Below are 27,868 nucleotides of genomic sequence, written 5' to 3'. Positions count from 1 at the left end.
TAAATCACTTGGACTTTTAAGGTCCTTTTTTCGTAAAGCCCCCTTGGTTCCAATAAAATACGATTTATTCGTGGTTTGTTCTTTTTTTTATTAGTTTTTGTTGTATATATGTAGCGTAACTTGTAATAACGTAACTAAATTTTACAAATATTTTTTCACTTCCTGTGCTTTGGTCCTACATGACGAAAAAAAAACAAAAAAAAAATTGGTTTTGATATTATATGTTTAATATATAGATAAAGTTATATACGTATGTGTTTTACATTGGATGCATTAATAATAGCAATAATAACAACAATAACGGACAGCAGAGTGGCGAGAACGATGGCGATACTATGGACCCGATAACGCTCATGTTCTTCTGGGTTCTGGGTTCGGATCCCCTGTTCCTGGCCTTATCTTTACCGTTACTCAGCCCCTCTGCTGCTGCTTCAGCCGGCGCCGGCGCTTGCCAAATATATATTACTCTCTACATATCGTACATAAACATATACATCGACTTCTATCGATCCTACCTGCTATATCTTCTCGCTGGCTTGGGGTTTTCTTTGTTTATCATCTGGGCAAGATGGTGCCATCCAAAATCGGATTCTAATCTCTCTCTTGATATATCTTCTATATCATCACTTTTCTTTTCTCTCGATATGGGATGGCCTTTCTCTTGCCCATTTCTGATTGATTTTTGTTGGTTCGTTTAAATTCCAATAGATAGACAGATATTTGTAGGGGCGGGGTGGGGGTGGGGCGTTTAAAATTAGACACACAAAGAAAATCGTTATTGCTATCGTTAAATAATTACTGACGATACAAATAATCGTGTATTGTAGCACACACATACCATATATACACAGATAAACCCCGATCCTCTGGCGGGATGGGGCGAATGGAAATTACTTGTGGGTCGGGTGGGGGTTCTGTTAACTATTTCTGATTGGTGTTTTAAATAAAAATATTTAAGCCATACGTCCTGAACCCAAGGTGATAAAATATCATCTCAGCACAGGGCATGTGGTGGTTAGTTTTAGAAGAAGGTTCTATGAGTTTTGGCTGGGGGCTATCATTAGTTGTATAGGCATTTAGTTGAGTTCCTTGCGCGTCGTATTGGGCAACAGGAGGCACATGAGACCGCCGCCGATGAGCAGGCCCGACACGATGAACGTGGGCGATGGACAGTAGTGGTCCAGCAGCTGGGCGATCACGATGTTACCAATGATGCCGCCCAAACGGGCGGCCACCATCGAGATGGCCACACCGGTGGCCCGCAGCTTGGTGGGGAATACTTCGGTGATGAGGCAGTCGAGTGCCGCATTGGCCGCCGATATGGCGCCACTGAAGATGGCCGAGACGACCAGATTCTGGACGGAGCTGCGCACAAAGTACATCAGCGCCGAGCAGATGCCGGCGGTCATGGTGCCGGCGATCAGGAAGAACTTCCTGCCCAGCATGTCCATGCCCAGGATGGCCATCAGATTGGCCGGCAGGGCGGAGGCCAGCGATATCAGCGATTCCATGAACACCGATTGCGGAATTTCCGACGAGCAGGTGCCATTTGTGATTTGCTCCCTGCCCTTCTTGACCACGTACTCGGTGACTGTACAAACGCCGGCCGATTTGCCCGGGAAGGCACTCTCGTACTCCTCGTAGCGATTGAACAGCTCCGGGAACCACATCAACAGGCCATAGTAGCCAATGTGGAATGTAAAGTTGATCGTGATCGAGACGATGGTGAATCGCAGAATGGGCGACTTGAACAAGGCGCGACTGTGATCGACCATCCCGCTGATCATGCGGCTATACTTGTTCTTCGTACTGCCATTGCTCTCCAGCAGCTTTTCGTCGACCTCCAGGTCATAGACCATGTACTCGTCGGGCCGACGTTTCGTGTTCGTGACGAAAATGCCACGGAAAATAGCCAGGGCGCGATCCTTTTTGCCGCGCGTCAGCAGGAATTTCGGTGATTCCGGCAGGTAGAAGAGCAGGAAACCGACCAGGAACGAGGGCAGTGAGCAGACCAGCAGGAAAATCCTCCACGAGTTGTACCTAAAGTAGGGCGTTATGAAGCCGATCGATCGGGGGATGATCAGCCAGGCCAAGCTGGCCACGAACAGGTTGCCGAACGTCCAGAAGGCGGCCATGAAGCTTAGCATGGAGCCGCGCTTTGCCTTCGGTTGGAATTCGGCGAAGTACGACCAGATCACAGGACCACTGCCGCCCAAACTGCAAAGAAAGAGGTTTATTGGTTATCGACAAGTAATCGAAAAAATCGAGAAATAATCGGAGCTACTCCAGAACTTTTTCAACGAGGGAAGCAAGAACATGTACATATGTCCCAAACAAAGCACTCGATTTTATGTCCTGAAACTACGAAGCAAAGAAACTACGAAAAAACACCTATACCTGATATGTTTTGAAAGGTACCTGTGCGTATGCGCTATTTATTCAGTATTATATTACGTATACGTAAAGTATTTAACATTTTACGAAAACAACCAAGTATTTGGAATCCAACGAAAACAACGAAAAATGCAATTGTGAAATAATTGTTGCCAGTTCGCTGTGGGTAATTAGCAAACGATTGGCAAAAAATAATGTTAAATATAGGTGAGCATGAGGGGAAACCGGTGACTAAGCGTCAATGTAACCCAAAAGCCAGGGGGCCAAGGCCTGAACTGAGATTTTCCATTTGCCTGTGGTGTTTCGCTGTATTTTTGATAATTTTTGCGTTCGTTACATTTTGGGCCATTTCGATCGGACCTGGGGATTCGAGCCTTTAATTAGCATAAACAGTCACGACATTGCGGCTCAAATATTTTGTTGTTATTTATAACAGAGGTAATTGAATTAACACTTTGCCCCGGGTCCGGGCCCGTGTGTCACTCGATCCACAAATCGATCACAGAGCGATGATCCACGGCTACATAGAGCGGTAATATCACCTCATCGATTGGGTATTTTTGCAAGCCACCGAGGCTTTTGTTTGTGGGATGTCAGATGGTAATACAATCATATCATATAAAATGAAACAAATTCGGAGTACTAATAATGTATAATTAAGAACTAATATGCTAACAAATAGATTAGCAATTGGTTGAAAGTAGGATACCGTAAAGAACGGAAATGTTGGCAAATAGATTATCGATTTGGAAAACTAATAGGCTATCATAAGGACTTATATCGATAAAAAGCGGGATATCATAGAGAACTGATATGTTAATGTTATGTTATGTTCTATTTTGGAAAAAAACGATATTATAAAGAACTGATATGATAACCAAAAGATTATATATTCGGAAAACCAGAATTGATATAGTTACTATGATATTATCATTTGGAAAAAAATACTATTAGCTTAAGACCTTATTTTGTAATGTTTTTTACAAGGGTCAGGATAGATTCAAGATACTTACGCTGCACCATTGAGGAATCGGAAGAGCATGAAGAAGCTGTAGGACTGCGAGAAGGACGAGGCGACGATGCAGAAGGCGTTCATAAACGAGATGACGATGAGGACCTTCTTGCGGCCAAAACTGTCGGCGATGCTGCCCCAGAAGTAGGCGCCCACCATCATGCCGATGAAGATGATCGAGTTCAGCCAGCCCTTGGTCTCCGTGTTCAGATCCAGGTCACATTCCGCCGACGGCAGGATGAAGGACATCGAGATGACGTCCATCTCCTCCGAGGTGCTGACCAATCCGCAGATGGCCAGCAGTATATAATGGAACTTGCCATAGCCGCACAATTCGATGGCCCTCTCGAAGTTGGCGACTATCGGGGCGGTGGGTTCCGGCAGGGGGATGGACTTCTTTCGGCCCTTGCCGGGCTTGCCCCCCTTGCCGCCGCCATTGCCGGGTGGCCCATGACCCCCGTGACCCCCGTGATCGGGGGCGTCCCGCTCTACGTCCTGCTGCTTGCCATTGCTGGCATGGCTATCGGACTCGTAGCCGCGATTGTCCGCCGCAAACTGATACTCCGGCTGCTTGGCTCCGGTGCCCAAGGAGTACGGCTGGATGATCGCTCGGTTGTCGATGTGCGAGGTCGCGTTTCCGGTGGCTGGGGCGTTGACCTGGCCAGTGGGATGGTTGCTTGCTTGGTTGCTTGCTGCGCTCTGGTTGTAGTTTGGTTGTAGTCCAGCTTCTACATTATAGGCTGCAATTGGGGATTAACCATTGGTAAGTAATTTTAATAACTCAATAACTATTAGCAGGGATCTTAAGATCCACTCGATAAATATTATTTCAAGTCGTAAACTTTTGAATCTTATAGTTTTTTAAAATATATATAATACTTACATTCGCTTTTGCCCTTTGCGGAATCACCTTCTACCATTCTATAGTTCAGGGGTTTTTTGGCTTCTTGTGCGCGTAGCAAAAAAGAAATTGGGATTACTTGTCGGGGTTTTTTGGTTGCTTTTTGCTCTAAGCTCTGCTTAGATGGGTACAGTTGTGTCTGCCTCGCTTAGCGGTCTGCAATTGAAGAGAGAGAGAGAGAGAGAAAGAGATGTTATCGATTAGTTAACATCATCGATCGATCGATTGATCGTTTCGACACTTCAAAACAGGGGGAAGTGGTTTAATTTAACGCAATTGGGCGGCAATTGAGCTGAATGAATGAACGATCTGCTCGTCGCGCACAAACAACATCGTAATTGATTAATAAAAAATTATGCCCGAAATAGTCGAGAGCACAGAAATTAACCGAAAGTGTCGAAGGCGTGAAAAACCCCCATTTCGGGTCGACATTTTTATTAACAAATAATTGGGGGAGCTGAAATTTGTCGTATATTTGAATGCCTCTGGTCAGGCAGTGGGTGGGGGTAGATATTACAAACATGTTTAGACATAATAAAGTAATGAGAGTTCTGTAATTATTTATTTTGGGAAATATTTGTTATTTGGTTGGTAATTTAAACGAATTGGAGAAAATAATTCGATGAGAGGGAAAGAGTCTTTACTCGAACAGCTTTTAATTAAGAGATTTGCGATTTTCTTTTGCTCTCCCCGATAATTTAAAATTCAGTTCGTGATTTATCTTTCACTTTATTCATTAGACAGGAGCAACAACAATTGCAAATGGGCATCAGAAATCATTTGATTCGTATTCGCATTCGCATTCGCATTGAACCTGAACCTGAACCTGCCGTACGCATGTGCAATGAAGGAGAACAGGAACCAAAACCGCAACGGCAAACGCACTGGGAGAAAATATGGTTATTAGCCAATTGAAGTTAAGTATCTTAATCATCAAAAGTGTAAAGCTTTCTAGACTTTAATGTGAAATCATTTGTATCCCCCACAATCTCATATCATTTTTGAAGTAAAACATATTTTTGCTCAGCCCAAAAATGATAGGATATCATTGCTTTGAGATGCATTCCTAATTTGCATCCCATTTTGCTTTGTGTAGAAGCGAGTTCCGCAACTCTCAGCTGTCCGTCACTCGTGGGTGGCTGTGTTCCATTGCCACTGCGTTCCGTTCCGCACTCTCCCTCTTTTAAACATTAAGACAATCGCCAGCAATTAGCCATGTTTTATTATGAATATATGCTGATTTATGCCCTGGACGACGATTAAACGTAAACACCTACACCTACGCTTCCGCAAACCGGAGCCACATGGCCCTTCACCTGGCCTTCGTACCAGTCCCAGTTCCACTCCCGATCTTATTCCTATTCCCATTTCCATTTCATTTCCCCCGGCTATGCGATGCTCCCTGGAAAGTACAGTCGCATCTCTAATTGCTAAAGCCATCGGGAAATATGATGTAAAATGTATTTTAAACATATTCATTTAGTTTCACTAGCTAAGTTTGCTCCCATCAACTTTCGCGTGGAACCATGATTTATGGAAATGCGACGCGAAAAATGTTCTAGCCATAGAAGTACGACTGTATAACTCTACTATGCTATGTATTAGCGCCATAAAAACGCACCTGTTTCCAGTTTAGCTGTTTAACAAGTCGCATTATAATGATTGTCTTTTTCAAGCGCAATTAAAGCAGCGCAACTGGAAAAACTGCGTGTGAATGGAATACCCCGGACTTGACTTGGTCCCAGCTTTATAGTCGGGGCCTCAATGTCATCCGATTCCGATTCCGAATCCAAATCCGATGCATGTGATGGATGCCAGGGGAAGGTAGGAAGATATGAAGGTAGGTAGGGGGCCTTAGAAAATGGGGCTTGGGTGGACCGTACTTGTGCAGTGCTTTTGCGCCTTTGCATATATCTCAAATTAATTAGCACATAAAACCGAGACCCGGCTCTAGACGTTGGGGCACTCAGCCTGATGATATCGGAAATAGTGCGCTTGGAAGTCTGAATGAACCCATAAAACTACAGATTTTAACAAAACATTTGTGGGAATTGAACCACTCAATCGATTACCAAACCAGTGCGAAAAAATGACTCAGAGAAATTGTTTAGATTCTCTTTAAAATGGATATGTAAGCAAAACATTTCCAGGCGCTATTTTGATTTACAATAGTATTACTACTATTATCTGTAAAAATTAGGTAAAATATATTTTTTTCATTGGGTATTTTCTTTTTTCAGACTACCTTTTATTTGGTGTTTAAGAGTCTGCGAATAAGGGTTCAAAAAAAATTCTGAGTTGGTGATGATCAGCGCTTTCTTTTTATTTATATAACTTCCGCTTGGTTTTTTCTACTAAAGTTGCAATTTGTAGTACAGAATATGCGGTTTGTTAACTGGTAGTACTGCTAAATTAGCACAACTTTGTTTTCGATGATTGGCATTCCATTACCTGTTGGCTGGTTTTTTCGGCTTGTGTTCGTTTTTGACCTGGAGATCTTTGGGTTTGCTTGCACCTGTGTTTCGGGGGCTTATTGTTTGGCAATTAATTTTTTTTGCGTTCTGTTAAATTTGAACAAAATGTATTCTTTTTGCACCGTTTTAAATATTTGTTTTTACTGCGCGGTTACGCCCTGTATTTTTGCACTTGTTTGGCGTTTGTTTATTTTGACTTGTGGCTGGTGGATTAAATTTTAAAAAATTGCTCGTCAGCTCAGGGTGGACTGTTTGTGTTTCTGCTTGTAGTGGATCTTGGCGTTGGTGGTGCGCGGAGTTCTCAGCGAGGTTTGGCAATTGTTGCAAACTGGCGAAAACATTAAAACCGTTGGCTGGCACTCAAGGGGCGACTGGCAAAGGGCATCGAAATCGATGGATGGACGAAGGAAATGGGAATTTCTTTTCTTTTTTTGGATGCTACGATGCTTATGATATTACGAGCTGTGACTTAAAGCGGCGCTTCGGCGTTAGCGGTCTCTCGATCAACGTTCGGGCACTTCGAGCGGTGGAAAGTATCTGAGCGGTGTTCGACGTCCGCTTAAATACACAGAAATCGCATCCGCGGAACGGGCGGCAATGGAACGCGGCTTATCAGCCGCTCAGCAGCGCCCCCACCCCCTTTTACCGTTGTGCGCCGCCTGGCCGTTCCATTTCCGTCGTTCCGCCTGCGCGCGCGCTCACTAATTGAAATTCAAATTGCGATCATCGCCGAGTGCGACCAGCAATTGCAAATCAATTAAATGATAACACCAAAGAAAGCAAATCAAAGCCAGAATTTATCAGCGCATCAGGGGAGTGGCCTCGATACGATTGAATTCCTCCAGAGATCAGGACAAAAGAAGTGGAAAATCGCAGCTACAGTTCTAAAACACGTTACATTTGTAATATATCCCCAACGATATTTAAATATGAACATAATAATCCTCTAAGAAAACTTTCTTTTATATAATACTAATGGAAAATTTTTCAGAGTCACTTTCTTTATGTTTTATTTGGGTCTATAAATAAATAAACCGATTACTAGTTTGGACCATGGCCAAAATAACTGAAAATTTAAAATGTCTCATAAATCAAGTTTATGACCTAGAATATTTTTGAGTTGTCCGCAAAGAACCATATTTTTCCGGTTTTCCAACTGATTTTTGCTAAATTACTTAAATGGCTTGAAATCTCTTGCGTTATTCTGAATGAATCAATATTGTTATTTGGTCAGTTCGCTAGAAGCATTACTTACGGTTTTAAAACAATAATAAGAAATGAAAGATTTAGGGACAATTTATGATGCGTTTGGAAAAGAAACCCCAAAATCGTGACCGGATCGTGATCTACCTTGATCCCCAAAAACAATTCGGGTGAGTCAAGTTCAGTATAATGACCATCGATCGCATAACGTAACTGGCCGATCGGGTGACAAGACCGATGAGAATTCAAAATTCGACTTCGGATCCCTTTTTGCGAACAATTAACGGCAGCAGGCATCGGCTTAAGTGATCAAAAGAATTATACTTGAGACTTAATAGCGACATTATCATTGTTGTTGATATTGTTACATATAGCGAGCGTATATATGTGGATTATAAGTATTGTTGTCATGGCGATTACTGATACTACCACTCGATCGCAGCGAGCAATGATCGTGTAAGCTGGCCATGTGACTTGTGAGCCTCAAAAAGAAGAATTGAAAAGTGCTTTTCAAAACAAAGATCAAGAAATTAATGATCTATTAGCGTTTCTAAAGTGATGCAATTTGAGGAGCTCATTTATCATTATATCATGCGAAAAAATGCCATAAAGTCGATCAATTCTGTCTAATTGCTTAATTGTTAGCCGCATATTGGTGGGAGTTTTTCGCTCAGTGAGTCATCTGTTTTTCGGGTTGTTTATGCGGGCTTCAATACCGCGAACAAAGGGAACCCCAGATGGTCACCTTCCGAGTCCAAGAACACCCGCCCAAGACGACGACGTGACTCTCTCCAGAGTCGAATTCAGATTAGGGCCTTGCATAATGGGCGATTAGTTCGGAGGTAGTCGTAACCTGACGCTAATTTCAGTTTGCTTCGTTTGGCAAATTATCGCACCTCTGACCCACAGAAGAGCCGCACAAAAGATTGGATGTCAGTGGGGTGCGGAGTGTACGTGTTCTTTGTTCGGTTCTCGTTTCGCTTAATATTTGCTAACCGTTTGTTTAAGCCGCCCACAATTAATTTAATTAGACATTGTTTGTTGTCACGAAACGAACACGGCTAATTGAAAATTATGCTAGATGAGGGACAGCTTAAATTGCGATCGTAATAAATGGTAAGGAAATGAATAGAACTCAATAAATACGATCGTAACGGTGGGGGCCTATGGGTTCCTGCCCAGACTAAGGGCCCCATGGTTGCTGCCCCCGCTAAGTTCAATTTGGGGCGTATGTGGCCATGGGTGAGTTTAATCTACAAACAATAACAGAGCCGATGGGCCTCTATATACGAAAATAAAATGATTTCCCACATATACAGGAACATATATGTATGTATATTCTATATGCACATTTATCTGTTCGTACATATATGTACTGGCTATTGTTGCTGAATGTTAATCAAACTGCGTGTGTTGGAAACTCGTTCGAATCGGTTTTATTTTTTCCTTCGCCCCAGAGCATGTTGTTTCCACATCTTCAGCTCGTCTTCAATTGAACAGACCAGCATTTGTGCTCCTCTGGCGATCGCTGCACAAACATTTCAATTAATTGACCACTTTCAATTAAAGACAATGTGCGAAACGAAAACAAAAGCCGCCAAGAGAGCGTGAAAATAATGAATTCGAGTAACGAATTACGACGAACTACTAGGAACTCGGAATTCCGATTTGGGTATCCAATATACAACGGATCGGATCGCCTCGCTCTATGACTGATAATTCAAAACAAATAAACATGACTAATAGGCTCCACAGATCGCTGGAGATTTTGTTGTCGGGAGAGAGTGCGAACAGCTCTGGGTCACAGTGAACCCTCTCCGGAAACGATCTACCGGCCCAGCAACAAGTTCCCAAAGTTATTCCCGATCCGTGTGATTCAGAGGACCTGTGTACTGAGCTGAGCTATGAACCACTAAGAACTAATTTGCGTCACGAATTTTAGACAAAATTTTTAGAGTGCGAAAAATTCCATAGTTATGCCAGAGGCACAGAAAGAAATTCGTAGGATTAGGAAACTTTTGGAGTCTGAATCAGTACTTGTGACGTTTTAACAGAATGCTCTTTTGGAGATATATAATCTCAAGATATCCTGATATTGAATTCCATGGTTATACCAAAGGCACTACAAGAATTTCGTAAGATTTTCCAGTACTGGTGACTGTTTGGAGATATATAATCTCAAGATATACCCCTAAATGCTCTTGAAATATTCCAGAATATTTTAGAGGGGCCCGAAACCTTTTGGGAATTCGAGGATTACGAATATTTGCATTAATCTGGCCCAGGTGTTTGCCTGCCTTCCGTTTTTTCTTCAATCTGGTGTTTACTTTGGCAAACGAAATAAATGTTAATATTGCGATTTGCTTATTCCACTTGTGTTCTTTTTTTGAGTTTCGCGGGCGCGCGACAATTTAGTTTGCATAATTAATTTATGCGTATTTGTTATTTTCAGCTGTTGCAAAGTATTTTAAACGGCAAAAAAAAACAAAAAAAAAAAGGAGAAGCAAAAATATTGGAATAAAGAATATGGAATAATGCCCCTGGGGGGGGGCAGAAAATAATTTGTTTTGTGCCTCCCTGAATCGGAATCTGAATCTTATTTACGGGCAACAGGAAGACTTGCGCCGCCCGCTGAATCACCTTGCCCATTGTGTTTTATCCTTGGGGCAGGGGGAGCGTTTCTTATAAATGGTGGGGGACATGCCCGGGATATACCCGGGGGATACGCACCTACTAAACTGCTGCTGCTGTCCTTGTGCCGACGATGTCGACGATTTCGGTTTCGAAAGAGTGCTGTTTTCGAAGAGACTCGATGCACGGCGGTTGGGCGAGTGGAATCGGGATATATAGATCACGGTATCACTGGTTGGAGGAGCTCCACGCGGCTCCAAGAGCGATTGGACAATGCGTTCCAAGTTTCGTTGGGCCGACGCTTTTATAAGCGCCAGCCAGAGCCCCGCCCCCCCGAACCCTGCCACGATCAGCCGCCCCTTTCTGATACTTTTTTCTCGGGATGCTGACTGTTCTGCTCGCTCTTCGCATTCGCGATCTCACAATCTGTGTGTGCCTGCCACTCTCGGGGGCACTCGGTTCTTAGCTTGTTTCTGTTTCACTCGGTTCTGTTTCTTTTTCGCTATGTTTTTTGTTTTTGGTCGCTCTTGACGTTATCGCCAAGGGATCGGAAACCAAAAAAAAATAATATAATAAAGATGAGATGGGGCAGCATCAGCGATGTCGCCCTCCGATGCTTATCACTGGGCTCTCAGCCGCTCTTATCTTCCGACTGCTCTGCTCGTAATCGCAACAATGTACGGTTGTGGGGGTGTACGGGTGTACGGGTGTACGGGTATACCCGTGTGCCGGTTGTGCAAAAACAAGACTTGCAATCTTTATGGCTCGCTTCAAATGCAATGCTCTTCCTCGATTGTATAACTCGTAATTGGCCAGCACTACGAGCTTGCCAAAAGTATGCGAGTATTTTTGGCGAGGTCCTTCGCGCCGGATCGGGTGTGAATCGGTTACAAGCGGGTTGTGGTTAAACGGATTTCGGATGACTGAAGCATGACAACCAGCAAGGCTTCACGAAACGGTTATGCAGCGGTAAAAATCAACTATGTGTAATATTGGTAATATATCAACACATAAATGAGGCATCGGGATAATACGCATTCGATAGGTTGACGATTCATAACTTTGGGCTAAAACCGCATTGGTTTTCGAAAAGCTCATAGGGATTATATTTAAATCGCTTATGAATTGGTTAAGAATGATTCTCTTACCCAAACGAATCGCTTAGTCATGGGCATAGCTGGACATGAGTACGATTTTGAAACGGGTATGAACCAGTTGAGCGATCGGTATGGACCAGCTAGGGGTTGATAATGCACTTTGGCACTTTTATGCGGCCAAGATGCCTCATAGAGCGGTACAAGTACCACGGTTAAAAGCCAATCGGATTCCGTATCGACATCGAAATCGCGGCAGGGTGCGCAGGGTCCCAGAAATCGCGCGTCAACAATATCCAGGCGATACAGAAATAGCTCTACGAATATATATATTAAATATATATGGTCATATGGTAAGTGTGCGTGCGAATTCAGTGCCTCTCTCGCGTTTTTTGTCGCCTCGCATGTGTCGGAATTATTTGCGTGCTGGTCTTTCGCCTCCTCGGCGCCCCCAGAGCCCCCTGAGAACCCCATTCCCATTCCCCGATTCCCGGGCGGCGGCCAAAGATCTACGTAATTTTTCAGTTTCATAAAAAAGAATATCTTTTTGTGTGTGCAAAGGTTTTTTCCGCAGCCCGCTGCCATGAAACAGAATCGAGAGCTCGTCCAAGATCAGCAAAACGAATGCTAGACAGTTTTCCATATCGTATAGATTTTGGGAATAATTGCACGGAATTTTTATTATTTTGGGTTCTTTTTTACGGATTGGATTGGGAGAGTGTTTTATTATGTTATTTTCGAGATTCTGAAAAACATGGTAAAGGACTCAGAAGAATTGCCAAGTCAATATGTACGTCGCGAATTAGCCCAGTACAATGGTCTTTAAATATTCGCGCGTTTGGACTAGGGGACTTTGAGATCTAAAGAAACCGTATTTAGTCGACACACATTAAGCATTTATCATTTAATGGTTGACAATTAGGTCGGCAATCAATTTAAAATACTCAATATTTAACAATCAACAAGCAGCCTTCTACATACCACATTAAACAGTCAATAATTAATAATTAACATTAAACGTTTTATACATACAATATTCCACAAAAAACTCAAAAATTAATTAAGATCTTTAAACAAATTACATGTTTGTTTATGCTTATATAGTGTTAAACTAATGTAAATGTAATAGCAATAAAATTTACAATTGGCCACGTCATCGATAAAGTCAATTAAGAAATAATTCCCGCATTGGGTACTTATAATTCCCAATTAGTTCTAGCTAAATATTCATGACCTAGGTGCTATGACAGTCGATAAACCAATTGACCGGAAGTTCTGTGTTGGTGTTTGTGGAGTGTTTGCGGGAGATATAGGGAGATGCTATCATACTGGAACTGGACTCCAGGATGCAGTGCATCGAGGATCTTCCCGGGTATGTAATTTATATACATAGGTTATAAATTCTGAAAAATTTCAATACAAATAGTAATTATTTCCCATTAGACCGGAGCATTCCTATAAACCATTGCACATGCAAATTCGGTGGCTGCACTTTGCCAATGCAATGTGGATCAATGTGGTCGCTAAATTTAGCGACTTTTTTATTTTCGTCACTCATCTTTTGCAACTCGGAGTGGACCCCAAGCTAATATTGGCCCAGCCGCCCATCCGTGCGTCCAAGTTCAGTGATGTTTGCCCGGCTGTCATCACTCCCAGTTGGCTGTCAGCCCTCGTGACCAGGCACTCTGTTTTGGTTTCTCATTTTTGGACAGCCCGATGTGTGTCCTTTGACTGTCAAGGTCCGTATCATCTTAACTCGTCTTCAAACGCCATCAAAGTCAAAGTCGACTCCCCATCCAAACCAAACCAAACCCTTCCCTTCCCAAGTCATCACTCCTCCTCCTCCGATCTTGATCTCTGTGTACACTGCTCCTCATGTGGGACTGACGTCAGTGGAAATTTGTGTAGACTTTATGAGGCTGCGGCTTAAAGTTTGTTGATGTTTTTTGTGACTGCTGCCACTGGGGATTTATGGGCCACCCACACGGAGATACTCCGCTTATCGGCGAGCCGTTTATCAGGCATAAATCTGCCTACTCCGGCATTTCTGCGTCGGAATCTGGAAAGAGTTGGACCCCACGATCTGGGTTCTTAGCAGAAAGTATGTATCTTCTGAAAAACAAAGATATTTGGTGTACCAAACGCCCCCAATAATCTTTAAATGAGTTTAGACCATGGAGATTTTCCTATGTTTCATATCAATTAAAAGCGATGCTAAGAATTCAAACAAGTTGACAAGAATCTCAATCATTTTTAGAGCTATGCACTTCACTGATCTCGCCTTGAACTATCTACACAGAAATAGATACAAGATCATGGGCACATGCTTGATTGTTTTTCCGCTCTCTAAATAGGTGAAATAGCATTTGATTGGTTCTCCATTGATTCTATCCTGACTTAATGTTGTAGATAAACGATGTACCCCCTTCGTAGCCTACTGATCCTTCAATGGTCTCTATAGAGTCATGATCTTGGACAATTGCTGGCATTAGTCTAGCTTATCACCCACTTTGATGGTCTATCTTTAGCTTTACGACCTGCCATTTCGGTGAGCAGCAACATTATAACGTTCAAAACATCAACATTATAATTGGCTTAGTGGGGGCTTTTTCCTAACGCTCTTGTTTGGATTTCAGAGCTCCACTGACGCAAAACAGAGAATTCTTTGGGTCACGTGAATCGAAAGTGCCAAGTCACTTTTGGCTACGCAGTGTCTATGGTCCAACTGGTCCGGTTTTGCCCCTTAGCCCCAAACCCCTTCCGAACCCCTTCCAAACCCCTTCCAACTCCCCTTGGGAACCCCTTCCCGCCAGTCAAATGGAAACCGAAATAAATGCGCACAGCTCGCGGGCTTGATTAATCATTGCATGCTCAATATCAATTAAGACAAGGGGAAAAATACGAGATCGGTTCTCTGCCCCAGAAGGGGTTATATCTATATGGCTTCATGGAAAGAAAGGGAGGGCGAAAGCCAAGAGAATGGGTTGGAGAGAGAGAAGAAAGGGGAGGAGAAGCAGAAGCGATGACTAATTCAAGGGGCTTAAGCAGAAATCAATTCAATGCCCAATTTCAACAACATCGACCGAGACGAAAACAACAACCAGAAGAGAGTGGGGCACATTCTACATTCTGCATTCTACAGTCTACAGCCTCCAGTGCGAACCGGTTAGAACCGATGCCAATCAACCCGCTGAACCTTTAAGGCAGCTACGTCATCAGAATCAAAAAGGGGCGACACCGAGACGAGGCCTTCAGTTCCGCAGATCCATTCGGAAGCGATCTGTATTGGATCCTCAGATCATTTGCCATGGGATTCCGAAGAATTGACCAAGGAACACCACCTTATATTAAAAGCCGATCGAGATATTCAGATCCTTAAATCATTTCGAAGTTGGTTCCCAAATAATGTAGAAGAAATCTTCTGCCTGTAGAATCCCTCTCACTGCGCACAACTTTAATGGTCCATGTATAAATGAAAATCATACACATTCTGCAAAACACATATTGTTCATAAATCAAGAACACGTTCTCGAAGTCGAGTTATATCATTTCGGAAATGTTGAAAATAATGAGTCTCAATTTCATATTGCATTTTCTGGCATAAACAATAGCCGTTTTGTAAACATTTCTTTATATAATCATACACAAAAAGTACTTTATATAGATTTAAGTTGGATTATTTATTATTGCTCTGTATTCCTCTGATTTAAGGTCGAATATTGACTGCACCGCGAAAGAATTTTGAGTTTATTTACATCAAAATAAGATCACAAGTGGAAGATACTGGTGTGGTATATATTTTATATCAAGTACATTGTAAGCTCTTTGCCTTATATCTGTAATTACGCAGCTGTTTTGCGTTTCTTTGCACAATTTGTATACAAAATCAGGCACTACTTCTCAAGATCCCTACCTAGAGATATGGCAAAGCACCTAGATATTTCTAGTTGCCTCTAGTTGATCGGAAGCTGTCATTGCATCAATTGGAAGACGATCTCGTGAAACTGAGGAACTGTCTGCTTGAGTGCTTTTCCATTGCAGAGTCATTTCTATGTTCATTTCCATTCCCATTCCCATTTCCATTTTGATTTTGATTTTGATTTTAATTTAATGCCATTCGCGAACAGGTTTGTGGCGCCCGAGCAGGGACCACAATGGATATGACAACAATTAGAATCTGCCACATGTCGCTGGGCTCTTTGTTCGCCTGGCTCTATGGATCTCTAATACAAAATACAAAATTGGCATCGCAAAAGCCGAAAAGCACTTGTTTTGTTTAGCCCAACGCGGCTTTTGTTTGTACTTGCCATTTTCTGTCCAACTGTCGTGCGGGGAGTTTGATTTAAAATGTTTATCTGGATTAGGGCCTTCTGCCGCTAATGTAATCGAGGCATTTTATAGCCACTACTTGAAATAGCTACTGGATCAACAACGGGGCGACACGAGCCACCCGAAGGGCCATAAAAAGTTAAACAAACGAGCGAGGCCCTCAACTCAACTGGATGACTTTCGGCGCAAAACATATAGACTGGCAAATGCATATACAATATATATGGTACATGGTATATGCACACCCAGAGATATTTGCATTCTGGTGACCCCGAGCAGGCAAAAAAAAATGTATTTATAAGACTTCCCACTTCAATGTATTATTTGTGTGCTAAATACTGGCAATAAGGTGGGCCAGAGCAGAAAATAGGTGGGGGAAGGCGAAGGAGGGATCGACGGTGCTAGAGAAAGTGTCAGACTGGTGACCCCCAACAGCCTGAAATTGCTTACGTGGCGGGTTTTATGAGATTTCCCTGGCTCGTTTATTATTTGTTTGCTAAATGCACAGGAAAAACATTATCGCTGCCGATATTGACTGCTCAATTTTCGCATACTGTTCAAATAAACGATCTTAGCTTAATCTTGATTGAGTTCAATCAGTATCTTATTTATTTAAAGCTTATGGATAATAAGGGTGGGTTATGAAATTGGTTCTCAGGTATATTCTTATAATAACATTATTATTTATAGTTAAGATTTTGGAAATACTCTTTTTAAGATAATTTGGTGAACTGGTAAAGAAAGGTTAGATATATATGTTCAGATGCATAATATGCTACTTGGCTCCCATGGTCTGAGTAGACATGTGTGTTTAGTAAACATACACCCCTATTAAACCCCTCCTTGAATCTGTGATCATTCAGAGCATTGCAATTATGCAGCTAATTGCGCAATTAAAGCAGTTGCATTTGCAGTTGCCTTGCATTCGCAGCCCCAAAAAACAGAATTCTTTGCACTGCCAGCACAGACTGTATCTGCATCTGTAGCCGAATCCGAATCCGTATCCGTGTATCTGACGCTATATCGAGGAACTTTGCGCTGACCCAAACCAATTCGAATCGGTTCGAGCCGCCTCGCCGCCCCCCAAAAAATTTGAAAGAGCGAGGGCCAGGCAGAAAATAAACAAACAAATAAATAAATAATTATGGCGGAGAGCGATCTATATGCGCTTTATTTTAGTCATGCCTCGAACTCGAAGGAAATGTTTGCCCGGCCAAAAATAAAGCGGCTCGCAATTTTCAAATTTCAAATTGGTCGCGTTTCAGGTTCAAGAACATTGTGCGTTGCGTTAGAGATGCTAGAGATCACCATGAATGCATTCGCATAGGAGATATAACGATAATACCTAGAGATGGTGAGTATCTCAGCCCCCATCCCTCGGAATTTTGGACACTTCCTGGTATTTTAAAGTATTTGAGAATGTGGCGCCAGAGCTTTTTGACCTTTCTACTTCCTCCTCAAAGCCCCCATAACCATATTCTCCTTCTCCCCCGAAAACGCCGACACGTTTCTCTTGTCTTATCTGCGAGCAAATATTTTGATTAAATTGTAACTTCCCTAGGATTCCATTTTATTTCTGTTACATTGCTCTGTCGTAAGAAATTCGCTGCCAGTGGTGATTTAACTTGTTTGATTGCCGACACACCAAACAAATATTCATGTTTTCCATGTGATTTTGTGGGGAATGGCGAATCAAATGCAATCAGAAACGATTGAGTGGCCAATTGGATGTGAGCAGTGAGAAATCGATAAGGAAATCGAAATCCATATGGGTGTAAGTTAACTAACCAAATTAGTTTTATAATAGATTTTCTTGTGGGTCACTGGGCGTATACGTAACTTATTGAAAGCGGTATAAGAAAAAGGTAAGGAGATGGAAAAACAGATGCCTTTAAACTCATTATAAAATGTCCCATCATTTAAGATAATATCTATTTCAAAAATTATATTAATGTTTTAATTTTCCTCTCAATAATAATATCAGAAGAATTAGTAAGAATCCATGGGCATAAATACATCGTCGATGCAAATCTTGAAGAGATGCAAATCTTTGACTTTAAACTCACCTCTTCGCGGCAGCGGTGGGCGTGGCAATGCACAAGTCTCGTTATCGGCGCCCTTTCCACGTCCTTGTTATCGGTGTGATCGTTATTTGGTTGTCGATTGATCTGCGATATTGCTTCCATTCAAATAGTTATCGCTGGTTTTTGGTGTCGCTGACTATGTTTTTACCCGTTTACCCTGACTCTTCTAGGCGCCTCGTGTTTGCTTAATACTCGAAATATACTGAAACCCATAGGTAAAATCAATCATCAACCATCGGATTCATCTTTATAATCCTTTTCCTATCGCCCGGTTGTGCACATGCGATCGGAAGATCCACGCGATCGGCACGTTTCACCCAATTCTACCCAACGGCCAAAATATAAACAATACGCGACACGTGAATCGCGAATCGTGGATCCTCATGTGGCCCCCAGAAAGCGAAAGTCTTTCGTGCGAAAGAGTGGGCAATAGCACACAGGGACAGAAAGAGACGGAACTAGAGGAAAATTTGTTTTGCCAAAAATGAAAATGGAAAAACTGATTCTATCTTGTTTATTTCGGACACCCAGTGGGTGAGTCTGCTTGTTATTTCGATCGTTTTTAGTACGTATATACTCCGTTTTGTTTATGTTTTTCTTTTTTTTTTTTTCCTTTTTTTTTTGAAATTTTTATTCGTTACTTACGCACAGAAAATATGGTATGTCTATGATTCTTTTCTCTCTATTGACAAGCCATGGCAGCCTTTTTAAATTTGTCCCATATCCGAGGTATTGCTAAATTTTCCTATATCACAATCGGTTCTTCCAAGTACCCGTTACCCGTTGCAACCGGTTAAACCGGTTCCGAGTGTTTTCCGTTTTACAAATATAACTCATCCCTGGAACTATGAGTTTTATTTTTCAAACTGTTGCCGAGAGCTATTTCCGCCAACAAGTGTCGTCTTTTTCGTCTATATTTCATTCTAGGCATGGGAAAATTACGTGTCCGAATGACGCAGCACCTTCAGAAGGATGATATATGACATATTTATAGCCAAATCGCATCGAATCGGGAATCTGACTGTCCTTCTGATGCCAATGTGAGGTCAATGCGGCTTGGTCTGCCGACAAAGTGCCGAAAGAGAGATGATCAGATAGAGAAGAATTCGGATTCGGAAGGTGGACCGGACCTGTTCGGTCTGGAATGGGGCAGTTCAGACCCACCACATGGGCCAGACCGCTATGAGACTGGGGTAAAAATACACACTCTTTTCAGGGAGGGGGTCCAAGTGCTGACGTTGACATTGGATGACGTCTCGTCGGACTCGTCGTAGGTGTATGGCTATTTGCCATATCCTATATATACATATATCCATCAGATCGCTGCGTGATGTCGACCAATGTCGGGCCAAATGAAATGAGTTAGCCCAGTCAGTCTGCTGGATTCGGACACTCGGACATTCCTGACTCGGTCGGACACGTGCTGGGAGTACCTGGGAGTACTTCCACCGCAAACAGCCCGGATTTATCAAAGCGGAGCTGTTCCAATTCGAATTAGCATGTAAATACGAGGAAAACAACGGCCAAGTGAAAATATTCCCACAATTTAAATGCAAATTTTGAGTAAACAAAACCAGGCGCACAATATTTACTTGTGTTATTTTCCATTCTGAATATGAAATGATATATCAATCAAATTATATGTAAATATTAGAACGATTATCCGCCCTCTTATTACAAAACTCGATCGCTAGTACAGTCTGCATGGCGAGGGGTCATCGCTGCGATAACGATAACCCTTCGCGAGGGCCCATCTACACTACGCAATTCTGGTGGAATTTGAATCCTTACTTTGTGGCTATTTTCCGCTTTGGTTAACGTAACTCGCATTTCTATCCGTCGGCCGTGTGCTGTTCCTTTTTATTTTTTCTTCTTTTTTTTTGATGTTCGGAATTGGAAACAAAGTTTTCCGCTGTTTTTTCCAACTTGTACGATTTGTTGATGCTTTCGCGCTGAAATGTGTTTATAATTTGGACTCTTGCCAGGTGCTTTAGTGGTTCGATTTTCCTTTTATTTGCTTGGTTAGTGCTTGTTAATTTTTTTGTATATATTATTTGTTTGCCTTTAGTTGTAATTCATTTATATTGATCTCTTCACGCTCTAGAAACGCTTGCGTGGAAATCGATTTCAATTGGTATTCGCACCGCCTGGGAATCGGAATAGGATCACTAAACGATTGATTTTATTTGTAATTTTTATTAGGCTTTATTTGTATTCGTTATTCTTGGTTTCTTTTATTTTTTTGATTTTTTTTTATTTTTTCAACGGATAATCGCAGATTTCGTGTGCTAATGTCGCGGCTTGAACTTTAAAACTGAAAACGAACGAATTTCAGATGTTTCGCATTGTTTAGTGCGCTGTGCGAGAGCTCTATTGTTGTTGCAGTTGTTGTATTATGTTTACTACTGGCTAGGTGCAGCACGGCAGCGACGCCGGCAGAATCCGAGTCCGAATCAGAATCCCACCGATCCCAGCTCCCCTGGCAGCCCCCAAAGTCCCCACAGCCCATTCCCATCGAATGTCTCCCCACAATGGAGCGCTCAATGAGCTTGAGTGTCATCCACTTAGGAAGCGCCAACCACTGAACTCGCCACAACAGTACCAAAAAAATATAAAAAAAATACATTAAAAAGGAAAAATAAAATCAAAAAACACAACAACCACTACAGCAATGAACTGGGGACGGCGGCAGAGGTCGATGTCGACGTCGTGGCAGATGATTATAATACAATGGACGAGATAATGCGAGCGATCATGTAAATTAGATTTGTCTCAGTTCAGTTCAGGCGACGTTCGCTATTCGTTAGGTGGCCGAATACACGACGTGACATGCCGAAGATCTTTAAGATCCCAGGGGGAAACAAAAACAAAAACAAAACCTGCCATTTATTGCATTATTCCTCTCAAGTGCTCTTCGTTGAGTTTGAAGCTTGGATTTCATTTCCATTTGCTTGTTTTCCTTTCATTTCTAGGAATAGGGGTGGATTTGGGGGGTAATTCTTCAATGGAATCAATGATATCAAGCAGCTTGTGGGCGTGGCATTCTAGCGAATGATTCAGTACAAAATAAATAGAAGGAAAAACAGGGAAGAGCGCTCACGCTCACCGAAAATAATACGAAACGCTGGCCAGAGCCAGAAGCCCAGCAAATTGAAATAATTCAATTAATTTGCATTGTAAGTATAAGTACGGCTGTATTGTAATCAAAGAAAATGTGGGGAGGCTGGTAAACGAGTGCGCTACAATGAAATCAGTTTAAATGAATATGCCAAGTGGCCACTCGAAGGCAATTGATGCAAGTGAATGCGCGCAAAAGCCACCGAACATTCCACAAGCGCTCTGCGGAAGGAAATAAACTGAGACTAGCCTGTGTTGATGGACAAAACGTTTTTCAAATTTAAATCTAAAGCGCGCGCAAGTCGCTGGCGCTAGCTAAAGTATCGATAATATGTCGGTCGAGGTTTGTGTATGTGCTAAAGTGTTGTTTCTGAATTTGGTTCGTGTACTTGCTATGTCTGATAAATTAGGGTGGACCTTTTTATGTATTTGTACGTTGGTGTGTGGCTTAGCTAAGTAACCAATTCCGCCACCAACTTATAGCATTGTCATAAACCCACTAAGGGCATTCTTTTAACGGATGTTGCAGAAAATTCAGAATGTTTAATAATAAAAAGGAAACCGAAAATTATCCTGCTGCATTTTGAGTACTGCTGTGAACATATCGGACCAAAATGAATACTAGTACTGTCCGAAGTTTAAAAAATTCCTATTGAATTTGTATGGAACAAAGCATCTGACAGATGCCAAGAATTCAAAGTGTTTAGGGATAACCCCAATTAATCTAGCAAAAACATGTGATATTTTAAAGTCTAGCCGAATAACCGGGTTTCATAATGCAATTGAATGATAACGATCGAGAACCCCACTTCGAGGCCAAGTCAGATGTACGAAATAGCAATTATCTTTATTGCTCTCCTAGGCTAGCAAAAAAAAAAGTATTAGAGTTAAAAGCAAAACGCATCACATTTTCCAGGTGGTCAAATCTCTGGCTTGTGCTCTGTATTCTCCACATCCGCGACTTCATCTCGCACACTTTGAACTTCTCTAAGTTATATAGATATAGATTTAGGATACAAAAAAAAAGAATGGAGCTTCAGTAGTTGTCACCGGCTTGGGCGGCTGGCCCAGAACACATTTTATTCAGAACGCAACATCTTCTCCTTCTGGCGCTGCAGCTTCTTCTTGGAGAGCTTCTTCTTGGTGGGCTCGTCGTCGGTGGCCTTGGAGACGACCTCCTCCTTCTCGGTGAGGATGACCTCGACGTGGCACGGCGACGACATGTAGGGGTTGATGCGACCATGGGCACGGTACGTGCGGCGACGCAGGCACTGGGCGCGGTTCACCTGGATGTGGTGGACGACCAGGCGGTCGGCATCCAGACCCTTGCAGTCAGCGTTGGCCTCGGCGTTGCGGAGGAGCTGCAGCAGGAACTCGGCGGACTTCTTGGGCCAGCGACCCTGCGTGGTCTTCCACTGCTTGGCCTGGGCACAACGACCGACTCCGCCGTTGAAGCGACGGAAGGGCACGCACTCCTTCTGGTCGATGACGGCCTTCAGGTAGCGCTGGGCACGACGCAGGGGCATGCGCTTGATGGCCTGGGCGGTCTCATGTGTGTTCTGGAAAAGGAAAATACTTTTCATTAGTTTGTGATGCAAAACAATGGTTTCGTGATCAAGTCACAGGGGAGAAAAGCTTTGTTTTGTGCCAAAGTTCAGGTAGAGACGCGAGCATTGAGGGCCAACACGCCGCTGTTTTACAATGGCTGGAGTTTGCTTTGGGCACAGCTTTCGATCAGTGATCTTCCATGGAGGAAAACCACCTGGTTTAAAACTGTGCCCATAGAGGAAGAAATAAAATCGCAATTCATATCAGGTTGTAAGATATTAACTATTTCACGACAAAATATGATATTTAGGAAACTACAAATGTCGAATTCCTTACAAAATGCAATAGTAGATATTAAGAATTGACTTGTAATCAACGTGAAATGGGCATTTACTAATCAACTTTTTATTCCAACTATCAAAACACTTCTCTAAATGATTAAATCATAATCAAATATAATTTTTAAGATATCCATAGCAAGGGCCCTGATTAAAGCATAGAAATGACATGAAATAAAATCAACAGTAGCTGATAGATTTACACTACTTGAATGACCAACTAGTGATATGAATTTGATTTTATCGATTCCCTGGTGGGTTTCTTTGAGATTTCGAAGATCTGTGCCAGGCTACAGGTAGAGACTCGCTCATGGAAAGCAGCAGGCCGCTGTTTTAGCAAGGCTGTGGCTTCACTTTGGGCACACGTTTCGTCAGTGGTTGTCCAGGGTGGAGCAACCTCCTCTTAAATGGGCATGCCGGAACAAGTATTATTCAATAGGTCTCTGAGTTGTGGTCGAGATTTTAGAAGAGGGCGTCCAGAGATCTTGGGACTGCACTCAGCTGATGAACTCGCCCTCTTGGGGGATTCGTCTAGCAGCAATGCAAAAGCGATATGCTGCACAATCGGCTGGCATTCACTGATTTAAGCTGCAGAGGCTTTCTCTCTATATATATATGTCTAAATCCTTTTTTGGGGTTTTTGGGGACTCCTCACCTTGAAGTGCACACGTAGATTGGGCCCGCGCGCCTTGCACGACTTGGCCACGTTGTCTGACTCGCGTGAGTAACGGCCCATTTTTCAGTATCTGCAAGAAGCACAAGCAATTAGTTAAGTCTCCAGATATTTAGAAACAAAAATAAGTGGTATATCCGGTCAAGATAATAGTATTTAATATTTTCTTCTGAGCAATACTACAAACTGATTTACTACTTTATTTTGATAGGAAATATAAATTTAAGTATCGGTGCAGCTGTGACACTCTTGTTTTTGAACATTACAAGTATTTTCAGTTGATCATAAAGCTGAATGTGTAATTTTTGAATTTTTAATTTTTGAAACTATTATTTTGACCGCCATAGTACATTTAAGGCAGAGAGACAATATTGTCCCTGAATTTCTGGCCCCTGGCCCGGCTTTTTAGTAAATTGTAGAGGGCCACCTCTTTACGCTGCGGTCGTGTGTGGTAATCTCTTAAGAATATAACCCATTTAAGGCCTAGGTTCAGATAAAAACGCGGCCGAGAAGGCGGAAAATCAAAACACGTGCAAAATGAGCGAGAAAAAAACCTAAGCGGCTGCCTACATGTGTGTGTGTGTGTGTGTGCTTGTGAGCTCCTGTAAACAACAACAATTTCGGGCGACTTTTGAATTAAAATAGTCTAAAAACTAGATTAATCTGTCCCGTTTCCAATGGAAACACTTGAATTGAACAAATTGCCGAGTTTTGGGAAACACTTTTGCACTATCCACACACACACACACACACAAGGCCCACGATGACAACACACGCATTTCTGGCACATTTTGCACTATATTTCACAGAAAAAAATAATTGTGTCACTGAGACACATTTGATCATGATTCATTTCATGTATTTTGTTTACATGTTGTAAGTTGGTAACTTGGATATTCGGCCCGCGGGCCCACAGTAAAAAAATATGTAAGAAAAAAATAGGTTTGAACCGCATTTTCTGGCCGGCCAATTGGCGGCGTGGATTTACCACACAGAATTTCGCTGCAAACACAATGTACACGACCGCAAACGTACCGGAGTGCCCTGGCTACAAATAAATGAGTTTAAAGACAATTTAAGTGGCAATTTCCAGTAAATAACTCGCAAGGCACATGCACTCACCGGAAACGTGGAACGAAAAAGAAAGGAAATGGCACTTTTAGTGTTGGAAATCGAATCGAATTGGGTGATGACTGGGAAAAAAGACTAAAAAATACCACAATCCCCTTGGTGTGACCCGACTGGTGCGCAAGTGCTTTGCAGCACTGTTCTTTAAGCGACTGCACCCACCACCGCTAGCGTTGCCACTGAACTAAAATTTTTAATGATACGGCAATACGGCTAACTGACGGTAAATAAATAAAAATTTAAAACTATCTTAATAACAGATCAAAGTATACGGTTTTGCTAGCTGGTAAATCTTAAAAAAATTGGAAAAAAGAAGAGAAAAAAAATATTGCTTTATGCCGAAACCCGGGATTGAACCGGGGACCTTTAGATCTTCAGTCTAACGCTCTCCCAACTGAGCTATTTCGGCACTTGATAATTTTGTATCTCGGCGACCGTCGAGTGATAAGAAAGGCAATTGGGATTACTAATCCTGATTTAAAAAAAACTCAGACAAACTTAGTCTGAGCCCTAAATTTCATTCTAGTCATATCGCCTTTTTAATAAATGGAATCTTCCCATAGCCGTCGTGCATATATTATTCAACTTTTTTATGAACAATGGTGCCGCCGTTCACCTGGATCACCAATTCTCATAGATTTAAAATCAAATAAATTTAGTTAAATCATAAATATTCGTACATATTATTGGTCTAAATTAAATAGTGGGAAACAGTTCCGTTTATTAAGAAGAGCGTATTGACTTTACAAAGCTGAACCAAATTTGTGGTCAACGGTAATTGGTTAAATTACTTTAGTAAAAAGTGGATCCGCGTCATTTAAGCCTGGGAAACTTCCAGTGTTTTGTGGTTTTGGGCTATATGGAAAATAACTAGCGCCTGGGGGCAATGCGTTTTAATTAAGCGACCCGATAAAGTCGATCCAGGTGGAAGTGGAGGCCATAAAATAAGCCGGACTTGACTGGAATTTGGACGCATTGTCCCTTTTCTGTTAGTCATTTATTAGCGCTTTCGTTCTGGACACGACCGTAAAAGTGCCTGTTGCTAATCGGCCAGAGATCACAAAAAAGACTGCGGATCAAACCGGTCGAGGAGGAGGTACTTCAATACCACTCACCAGTCTCCAAATCCTGCGGCACATCTGAGTTCTGCACAGCTTGACAAACACAAAAAACCTTTATTGTTTTGTAATTTGTGCGAACTTAATACTGGTGTATTTTTAGGGTCCGTGTACCCATTCAATTTATTCATGATTCACGCCTAATTGCAGGTGTCTCGATCGTTTGCATTTTCAGATCTCTTGAGGTCAAGTGTCGGGGAACTGAAATGTCGCGTTGCACGTGCCGTAGTCCACATCGCACGTCCACATCCACGTCGCTCCCTTCCCCCAAGGATCCGGTTCCACACACGGTGGCACTTAACTGGAGCTGCCAACCGAGGGCTGCCTTGAGTATCGTGGTTCGTGGGCGTTCAAGCGGGACCAAAAGCGAAAAAAGACCAGCACTCCCAGAACAGAATGTAAACGAACCAAGCCAAATCGGACCGAAAGCAAAGCGAACGACGCCCAACCACCCAACCACCCACAACACAACTACACCGAGAGAAATTCATTTTCTATGGTATGTTTTAAAATAATGAAAGGTACACTAAAGTACGAAGACATATGTTTTACCTGGGACTATAATATCTACGTAGAACTCGAACTCGAACATACCGAAAGAAATCTATGATCAATATTTCTACTATACTATATAATCTATAATATCTATACAAAGATATATTAAGACATATATTTTACTTGGGTTTATGATATCTACGCAGAGTTACCTTTTTCTCTCTTTGTTTACTAGAACTTGACACTCCCACCCACTCCACCACTTGACGTCACAGCGTAGTGTTCCGTTGACCAAGACCGCGCGAAATTAGCATCGAAAAAATTACCCGAAAGACCAAGCCAAACACCTGCAAGCCAAAAAGCACAAACAACTCCCAAGAGGCATACAAAAACCACCATGGAAACTGGTTCCGAGGGGGAGCTGAGATTGAGATCTGTGGGATGGAGCCAAAAGGGGGCCAAGGGGGGCTTGGAGACCGGAGATCCGTGAGTCAGCAGCCGCCTATCATATGCACCGATTTACGGCACGCACATGAGTGTTTCCTTGGTAATGATAGGATGAGGGACGTCGTATACGAATGCCGGCAAAAAATCCCCCCAAATTGCAGTCTCGGACGTCAGGCTTCGCTGGCAACTGGATTTTGCAGCGATTTTTAATGTATTCCCCGAACCCAAGAATCCATCTCAGAACTTACGCCACTGGGAAAAAATATCTTAAGTTTTGGTCAAAAATCAGTGTTGTTTTTTTAAGCTTTACAAAGAAACATTTTATTCTGCCGTTGAATATTCAAATATAATATCTGCAAGGAAATATCATAATTAAGCTTCTTATAGAGAGAAATTGGAATAGTACTTTGTTTATAAATATACATTTAATTCTAACAATAAATTTTCAAATATACTTAGGCAAGGAAATATCATACTTAAGCCTATTATATAGAGAAATTGGAATAATACTTTGTTTACCAGAAAATATAGACCAATAAGCTGGTTTTGGAACATGTATGGAATATGTAAGAAGTGATGTGAGGGATGTGGGTTAACTATGGCTAACTCAGGGGTCAGGAGTCAGGCCGGGGATCGTCCGCATAACATAACATAACATGGCGCAGACAAGCACCACTCATCATCGGCATGCTCGGATCTCACCGGAGAAAAGAAACAATCCGAGATGTGGACGTCAGAGATCTGGGGGACGGGCAGAACGGGGAATCCACGGCAGTCTCGATTATGCGTGGATTTTCCATCGCCGCTAACTGGTTTTCTCTGCGGTGATGGTGATTCGTTTGTTTTCGCCTTTCGAGAGAACCGCGTACACAAATCTCCGAG

General features: G+C 42.3%; 2 protein-coding genes, 1 long non-coding RNA gene and 1 other non-coding gene across 5 annotated transcripts; 1 reads left to right on the top strand and 3 right to left on the bottom strand.

Moving 5' to 3' along the window:
- Positions 1-63: 63 nt before the first annotated feature.
- On the bottom strand, positions 64-10,905 carry LOC108015337 (synaptic vesicle glycoprotein 2C). 2 transcript variants are annotated; one of them, XM_017081742.4, is made up of 4 exons: positions 10,715-10,905; positions 4,290-4,463; positions 3,408-4,146; positions 64-2,217 (listed from the first exon to the last, which is right to left on the bottom strand). In XM_017081742.4, exons 2-4 carry the CDS (start codon positions 4,324-4,326, stop codon positions 1,077-1,079), a joined length of 1,917 nt encoding a protein of 638 aa, XP_016937231.1. In that variant the 5' UTR covers positions 4,327-4,463; positions 10,715-10,905; the 3' UTR covers positions 64-1,076. The 2 variants fall into 2 exon arrangements, with proteins under 2 accessions (XP_016937231.1, XP_016937232.1); XM_017081743.4 differs by lacking the exon at positions 10,715-10,905 and adding an exon at positions 6,759-7,182.
- Positions 10,906-12,817: 1,912 nt separating this feature from the next.
- LOC118878316 (uncharacterized) lies at positions 12,818-27,437 on the top strand. Its single transcript, XR_011604610.1, has 3 exons — positions 12,818-13,081; positions 26,220-26,543; positions 26,775-27,437. It is a non-coding gene; the product is annotated as an uncharacterized lncRNA (long non-coding RNA).
- RpL17 (ribosomal protein L17) lies at positions 22,275-23,877 on the bottom strand. The gene is made up of 2 exons (XM_036820528.3): positions 23,781-23,877; positions 22,275-22,798 (listed from the first exon to the last, which is right to left on the bottom strand). The coding sequence occupies exons 1-2, from the start codon at positions 23,859-23,861 to the stop codon at positions 22,319-22,321; spliced, it is 561 nt and encodes a 186-aa protein (XP_036676423.1). The 5' UTR covers positions 23,862-23,877; the 3' UTR covers positions 22,275-22,318.
- On the bottom strand, positions 25,263-25,335 carry TRNAF-GAA (transfer RNA phenylalanine (anticodon GAA)). Its single transcript has one exon. It is a non-coding gene; the product is annotated as a tRNA-Phe (tRNA).
- Positions 27,438-27,868: the final 431 nt, after the last annotated feature.

Source organism: Drosophila suzukii, chromosome X, assembly GCF_043229965.1.
Source record: "Drosophila suzukii chromosome X, CBGP_Dsuzu_IsoJpt1.0, whole genome shotgun sequence".
Classification (NCBI taxonomy): Eukaryota; Metazoa; Arthropoda; class Insecta; order Diptera; family Drosophilidae; genus Drosophila; species Drosophila suzukii.
The sequence above is the reverse complement of the archived record's forward strand: the minus strand, read 5'-3'. Positions and strand labels throughout refer to the sequence as shown.

What these genes read in the sequence shown, in the direction of transcription:
- RpL17 (XM_036820528.3), bottom strand. Translation starts at nt 23,861, where the DNA reads ATGGGCCGTTACTCACGCGAGTCAGACAACGTGGCCAAGTCGTGCAAG. An exon ending in ATCTACGTGTGCACTTCAAG is followed by an intron (nt 22,799 to 23,780) that starts GTGAGGAGTCCC and finishes TTCCTTTTCCAG; the next exon opens with AACACACATGAGACCGCCCA.
- LOC108015337 (XM_017081742.4), bottom strand. Translation starts at nt 4,326, where the DNA reads ATGGTAGAAGGTGATTCCGCAAAGGGCAAAAGCGAAT. An exon ending in CGCAAAGGGCAAAAGCGAAT is followed by an intron (nt 4,147 to 4,289) that starts GTAAGTATTATA and finishes CCCCAATTGCAG; the next exon opens with CCTATAATGTAGAAGCTGGA. An exon ending in CGATTCCTCAATGGTGCAGC is followed by an intron (nt 2,218 to 3,407) that starts GTAAGTATCTTG and finishes CTTTCTTTGCAG; the next exon opens with TTTGGGCGGCAGTGGTCCTG.